General features: G+C 36.0%; 1 protein-coding gene across 6 annotated transcripts in view; it reads left to right on the top strand.

Annotated features, from left to right (window-relative positions):
- UBR3 (ubiquitin protein ligase E3 component n-recognin 3) overlaps positions 1–2,539 on the top strand; it is a 246,998-nt gene extending 244,459 nt beyond the window's left edge. For all 6 annotated transcript variants that reach the window (XM_057551190.1, XM_028166733.2, XM_007183256.2 and 3 more), the window contains one exon: positions 122–2,539. In XM_057551190.1, the coding sequence (XP_057407173.1) occupies positions 122–239 (118 nt within the window). In that variant the 3' untranslated portion in view covers positions 240–2,539. The remainder of the gene's footprint in view (positions 1–121) is intronic.
- Positions 2,540–7,491: the final 4,952 nt, after the last annotated feature.

Genomic DNA, 7,491 nt, shown 5'->3' on the forward strand with positions numbered 1-7,491 from the left:
ATGAAATAAACCAAATTACTATGTGAGATTTTTGCCATAAAGAATCTATTTTTAAAAATGTGTGTAAAATCTTCATTGTATTATATTACTTTTAATACTTGTTTTTTCCTTTTTATTCTAGGCGAGGCAAGCCTCTCTACATTTGTAAAGAAAGATACAAAGTTCTTGAACAACAATGGATTTCTCATACTTTTGATCACATCAATAAAAGATGGGGTCCACATTACAATGGGCTGTGACTCACCACCTTAGCATTGCATTATATCATTTTCATTAAGAATTTATCAACAATAAGCTTTAACTTAATTTGGGGGATTAACGCTTTTGCTGAGGGAAAGAAAGAAAACATACATTATAAAGCCTTTCCAAAATTAGGTGCTTGGTAATCACATTAATGGTATAATAATTTTTTTTTAAGTATATGGAGAGCATAACAAGTAACAAGTTAAATCATTCTTTAGTGGTCCTTTTTTTGTTTAAGTCCACAATTAATAAGAAGCACAACTTGTTGACAAAATCATTTAAAAATGATTCTCCCAACAATGCATATCTGCTATTCATTGATATTTAGAGTGGGTGTGATTTATTTAAAGTTTTACTGCTTCTTTATATCTGTGTGTTTTAATTTGCATCTGCTAAACGTAATGCATCCTTTCCCTCTGCCATTCTTGTGTTGATTTGAGATTTTTGCTGTATGTAATTAGAAAACAATGTAAAACATGATTTATGTGAAATACTGTATAGTAAAATTTGGTCTAATAGTAGAACTTTACAATTTTTTCTTATTGTGAGGAATCTGTTAAAAGTTTAAGGCTTTGCTGAAAACTTAATTCATTCTCAGGAATTTCATAAATATTCTCCCCAGGTAAATAATTGAAATAGTTGTAAAATAAGTAGATAGCTGCTGTTAATATAATACAGTACATTTTGGGGGACGTGTGGTTGGGGGAGTCCCTAAAAATCAAAATTTGCCATTTCATTTGGGTGAATTACTTGAGGTAGTAACAAACAGATTTTATTATAAAATCAGAAGTTTTAAGAACATATACATGGCAGATTTTGATTCTCTGCATGCCCACCTTTTATTACCAACCAAGTTTTTGTTTAAATGATTGGACTGGAAAAATGCTCTGACTTCCCCACAAATGAAGCATAGTTCTGGAACTTTCCTTATCAGCTCAAGAGGTTCATCTGTATTGTATCTGTGCAGTGTTATCACTGCTATTTCTGCTCGGTTTCCTAAAAGGGAAGAAAAAGGGCTCAGTGGTGATGATCCTCATGAATGAGCTGTACATCTGCATTCTTGTTAGAAGCTGCTGTGAAAAGCAGTTTATGTTTGTAGGGTTTTTAAGTTAGTAAGAATGGAAATGATTGAGCTAAAACCCACTCTGTACTTACAGAGGGAAGATGACAGAAAAGCATGTGATATATTGCTACCAAAATTTTTCTTCCAAATGATTCAATAATTTGATGATTATTTAATATATAGTGCTATCAAGCAATTCCTGGTACTTTGGACTTCCATGGCTTGTTATATAAAATTACATTTTTACATGTAAAAATAAACTAAAAAACATCTAATGATAAACTATAAAAATAAAGTCAGATCTGTGTTCTAAAAATTATTGAATGACATGATATTACAGGATATAAAAGTGGACATTAAACGATGGCCTTGCATTAAAACAGAACAGTAAATATTCAAATGTGTTCAAAAAGTCAAAAAATTACCTATAGCTCTACAATAAAAATACAATATGGAAGTAGCTTGCTCTTTTTATATACATTTCCAAAATATTAAGTTAACTTTCTGAAAGACTAGAATGATTCTGTTTAAACAGCTGTTCTTTCCAACACATTGCTACTTTTTTAAATACTGTATCATAAGTTCAGCCTGTCTTATTTTTTGCATCGGTCATTATGGATACCAGACCAGATACTTTTGTTCTTCAAGTGTGGTTGAAGAACAAAATGCTAATTTACATCTCTAGTAAATACTGTTACAGGATTCATGAACTTGAATAATTCTACAGTTTGAAACTCTGATGCTATATATACATGGTATAATGTACTCAGACTTTGGTTACTACATATTTAAAATGGAATGTTTTATGGTTGTGCATACGGATGTGAAGTGAAAATATTAGCCTTAACATTAAAATTTGGGTATTTGATAGTGTTTATTTTGATATTGGTGAATTAGTCACCAGTAAAATTTTAAAAAGCACTTGGTTGAAAATTGTACTTGAATTACATACATGCATGCTGCTAAACTAGAACTTTAATTTTTTCCCCATAACTTTTATAAGTCCCATTTATAAACCCACTTTTAAAAATAACAGGTCCAAGTTAGAGTGATGTGTGTATATTATTCAAAAAAATGTACTGGTGTGATATCTTGTATGAATGATCATTTAAATACAGTACATTACTGTAGAAGCTAAATCAATCTTTATAAGCAAGCAGAAATTACAAAACTAGGAATAATCAACATTGTAAGATATGTTAATAAAAACCTACTGTCATTTGGTTTGTGAAAGGTCCTTAAAATGTTTAATTCTTACATGTTTTTCTTGTTTTTCAAAGATATTGACAATAATATATGTAAGTGAGCATAGATAAAAAGATCAAAACGTAACATCATAGTTGCTGTAAGGTAGAGTTAATATAAAGGGTTTGCTTTTCCTTTAACCACTTATTTACGGAGCTAGTTCCTGTTTCTTCTGTCTTTGTCTCATAACTAATGCAAAACCTTTGCTAAGTGTTCTTTCTATGTGTTTTTAGAGTCAGGAAATGGGTGAAGGGAGAGGAAATGGGTTTTTAGAGAAGGAAGTGGAGATCTGAAGAACACTGCTGTGGTCCTTCCTGCTTTCTGAGAATCCCCAGCTAAACTTCAGAAATCTGAAGGCTTTATGATAATGTTTATTTTGATTGATCTGTATCTTGTTTGAATTGACAGTCCTTGCCCCTACCCTTCCATCCTGTAGCTCACCAGCCAGTTATCAACTAGGAATCCATTTGTGTTCACAAACCTTTTTTTCTGTTTTATGTAATTTGATATTGACTTCCGTGACTTAGAAAAGATGCTGACTGAAAGCACCGAAGGCTTGGAGGTAACAGCAGTATTAGAGGAGGTGTGGCCCAAGGGTTTCTGTAACGTCTCCAGGATTGTAACTGCTAACTCTCAGGTTCCTGTTGTTGGCTTGCATTTGAGTCATGATGAACAACAACAACAAACAAAACAAAACAACATGGTTTTAACCACTAGAATCAAAACACAAAGACAAGGTGCATTCACTGGTGGTTATGCCTGACACTTGATGGTTAGTGGGAGAGCAGAAGACTTGTGACTGTCTCAGTCCCATTCACAGCACATGGTTCTTTCCTTTAACTGTATGATCTGGCTGGATGATATCAAGCATTGCTTAGTTCATCAGGGATGAGCTGAATGGCAACGTGATCACTTCTGTATTCATGGCACTTCAAGCTCCCTTGATAATGAGGCACATTAACTATGGAAGCGGTATTACCTACCATCCTAGTATACAGTAATCAACTAGCAGTGGAGTGAAGCTAACTTCAATTGATGCAACACAATGAAAAGGCATAATGGGACCTTATGTAGAGCTGCCTTTGTGTGAGTTAAATCAATGTAAAATGCAGCAATACCAAAATTGATGCAGCTGAGCCCAAGAGCAGGCTAGAGAAGTAGAGTCAAGAGCACAAATGAAAGCTTGAGGGGAAGAAAAAGGGACAAGAGAAAGGAAAAAAGTCTAGAGCAAAGAGGGTTCATATCTGATTACCTCTTATTAGTGCAGAGAAGCAGATAAGAGTTGATAGTGGAACAGGCCTAGTGTATCTGGGAGCTTGAGTTAAATGTTTAGACATACGGTAGGAGAGAATAGGCTAGAAATAAAGAGAGGTACTACAGAAGTCATACTGAGAGCCCAGCAGGGTTAGAAGCCGTAACATCTAAATGGAAGCAATTAGAAAGGTTCTATGACTTTATAGGGCCCTGAGATCAACAGGGCTTTTTTTCTGATATTATCTGTTTATATTTACATGGTACATTTTAAGGCAATGGCTGCATTGGTCATACATAGTAGAAACCATAAAAAAGTTAAGAACTAAAATGTACGTCATACACTTATGTATATATATTTTTTACAGAGAGGTAAAAAGGCTTATAAAAAATCAATACGGTGGGGTTTTTAGTATACAGGTAAAGAATGGATTATCTTCTACATGATGATCAGGACCAGATTGAAAAGGAGAAGAGAGGCCAGTAGGAAGAAAAAAAAAAAAAGTGAAATCCTAGAAGGAAGGATATTTTAAGAGAGAGAAACCAGTAAACATTAAGTGCTGTGGAGAGGTTAAGTGACATATAAGCTACAAAAGAATTCATTGTATTTTGGACTAAGTGATATCCTTGATGAGCATAGTTTTGATGAAATGGTAGCGGTAGAAGCCAAGATATAGCTTCTGGAGGTGAGAAAGTAGAAAATTGAGAATGAAGTAGAGGCGTAGAACACAATTTTCTAACTCTCCCTAGAGTGTCCAGGACTTATCCGTGTCTGCAGGACACCTGGTCATGTATGCATCAAAATCTACTTCCAATTGGTTTTTGTTCTTATTCAGATGGTATGTTACCATCTGAATCTAGGGCATAAAGTCAACAGACCTGGGTTTGAATTACCTCTCTTTATCTCAGCATAGTTAGGAATATGCCCTTTTTCAAACAACAAAAACCTGGCTAAGCAATGGCTTGAAGAAGGAAGGGGTTTATGAGTTTCAAGTAAAAGGAAATTGGAAGGTAGGCAGACCAGAAAGGGGCATCTGCACAAGGAGATCATTATGGATCTAGGTTTCCCATTTTTCTTTTCTACATTGTTAGAGTGTATCGTTCAACCTCATGGCTACTATGAGGATGAAAGCAAGATGACTGATAACCTTGTTTTCCAGGCAGGAAAATAGGACAAAAGCTGCTTCCTAAGGTTTTGTTCTTTGTTTAGCAAGGGAAGTCCTTTCCCAGCACACTTTTAAATACTATTAGTCAGTACTGTCAGATGGCCACTACTAAATGCAAAGAAATCTGGGAAGGTAAGTGTTTTGGCTTTTGAGCCCCAGTGCTGGAGAAATATAAGGGGAAAAACAGACTGTGAGTGGCTTTTAGATAGCTAATTAAATGCCTGCCACGCTTCGGTTTCTCATCTGTGCAGGGGAGACAATAGCTAATACATGATTAAATGAATATAGACACTTCTGGATTCTAGTAATGGCAGATTAAGTGATTCCGACTGTCTTAGTTATCTCTCTTAGTTATCTCTTGCTGTGTAACAAATTACCCGAAAATTAAAGCAGTACAACAGTGTTCATTAGGTCACAGTTCCGTGGATCAGAAATCCAGGAGTAGCTTAGCTGGGTGGCTCTGGCTCAGAGTCTCTTACGAGGCTGCAATCAAGGTGTCAGCCAGGGCAGCAGTCATCTGAGGCTTCTGAGTATCATATGGATATGCTAAAGGAATCAAAATTATATAACTGTCTCCAAGCTTGTCTTTTCTTATGTGACATTCGGGTCATTTTTTTCAATGACCTTTACATTTCTTCAGATCAATGCCCTTCACTTTGGTTTTAGTTTTTCCAAAGGGGATATCCCTGGTGAATGACTATGTAGAGATGATTCCATCATCTTGGAGACCCAGGTCTACACATTGATTGCTTGCCTAAAATGGATGTTATAGGCAAGCAATTTCTCCTAAATGTTCTTGTTTATTTAAAGGAATAGCTGCTTCAAAGAAATTACTTTCTCCCTAATTTTCCACTATTAATTACCTGTAAAATTAAAATGGTTTATTTTACCATTCTCATCTATGATATGGTTCTCATCTATGATATTATTACCATACAGTAACTCTGCTGTTAAAAAAATTCATCCCATAATTTTACTTCCCTATAAGATGATATAAGCAGTAAGGTTCTTTCAGATGTATGAGGGAAGTTAAACTCTTGGTTCTTCTATGTCTTTTCTCCTATTTGGTGCTTGGGATACTGATTTTATTTTATAGAGGGAAATAAACAAGACTTCATGGTAGCTAGCAGGTCTGTCTCTTATCACACATGTTTTTAGGCATTTCCCAACCCTGTTTTGTAAGCTCACTGATATTTAGTCTGGTATGTTGCGGAAATTTTTACAACACAAAGTTATTTTATCCTAACATTGGAGTACACTTCCCGTATCTCAGCTATCCCGTAATTCTTTATACCAACTCCACTAGATGGCGCAGTAGAGCGAGCACTAGATCAGGACCCTGAGTTGCTGGAGGAGGAAAGCGAAGCCTGTGAACTAATTATACTAGTGATTGAGAAAAGGATTTGTCAAAGCACTTGCTCTGTTGCAAATAATCTGAAATGGATGAATAAAGAGTGGGAGTGTCCCCACTGGTCAGCATTTTTGACAAGATAGAAAGATGGGAGAACATTTGAAAATAGCACAATTTGAACAAATGCCTCTAAGGTGAGGTTGATTGTGTTATTACTATTGGTGTTCACTAGGAAGTTACACACACACACACACACACTGCCCTCCCCCGACAGGAATCCTTGTTTATCAGTTTACTTCCTAAAGCTTATCCTTCCCCTTTTTTTTCTCTCTTTGAAAATATTTTCTTCCTGATCTCATCTCAGTTTTTGGCCAGTTTGTGGCTCTAGTTGTAATCCCTTGGACTCTTTTGATACACTTTTCTCCCATCAATATTGCCAGTTTTATTCAAGAAACATTTTAACAGCCTGCTGTTCGTAAAGCCTTGCCTTAGATGTCAGATATGTAGAGCAGAGAAGTGAGCTAATGACTGTGAGTAAGAAGACATTGTGCTTGGCATTTTGTCCACATTATACTGTTTAATTCTAATAGCAACCCTATTGGACAGACATGATTTCCCCATTTTACTGATGAAGAAATTAGGCTGAGAGGCTAATTGGTGCAACATCACACAGTCAGTAAAGGAGTTGGAATGCAAACCCTAGTTTAACTCAAACTTACTGTCTTCAGTATTTTGCAATATCAAAAATGATTAAGGTGACCACAATGTTAAAAATGTGCACGAACCATATTTCTAGGCAGACTTAAATAATTGTTAGAATGAAGTGCCATGGGAATGCCAAGAAGGATTCGTTCCATCTGGGAGATCAAAGAAGGCCCAACCAAGAAGATGGCTTTGAAAGTGGCCTTGAAGGATGCATAGGATTTTATTAAACAGGTAAAAGGGATTGGGGCCTTCCGGGCTGATAAAGTGCAGCAGAAGCAAAGGCAGGTTAGCTGTAGAGCACACACTGTATCTGGGGAATGGAGGCCTTTAAATGCCAGAAAGAGTTTCACATGAAAAGCGATGAGCTATCCCAGGTGTTGCAGGGGCGTGATGTGCTCCGTTCTGAGATGTGAAGGAAAGAGGGCTGTGGCACTGTGAAGGAGGGGTTGAATCATTATTTTAGTGGT

The sequence above is a fragment of the Balaenoptera acutorostrata genome, chromosome 8 (genome assembly GCF_949987535.1).
Source record: "Balaenoptera acutorostrata chromosome 8, mBalAcu1.1, whole genome shotgun sequence".
NCBI lineage: Eukaryota > Metazoa > Chordata > Mammalia > Artiodactyla > Balaenopteridae > Balaenoptera > Balaenoptera acutorostrata.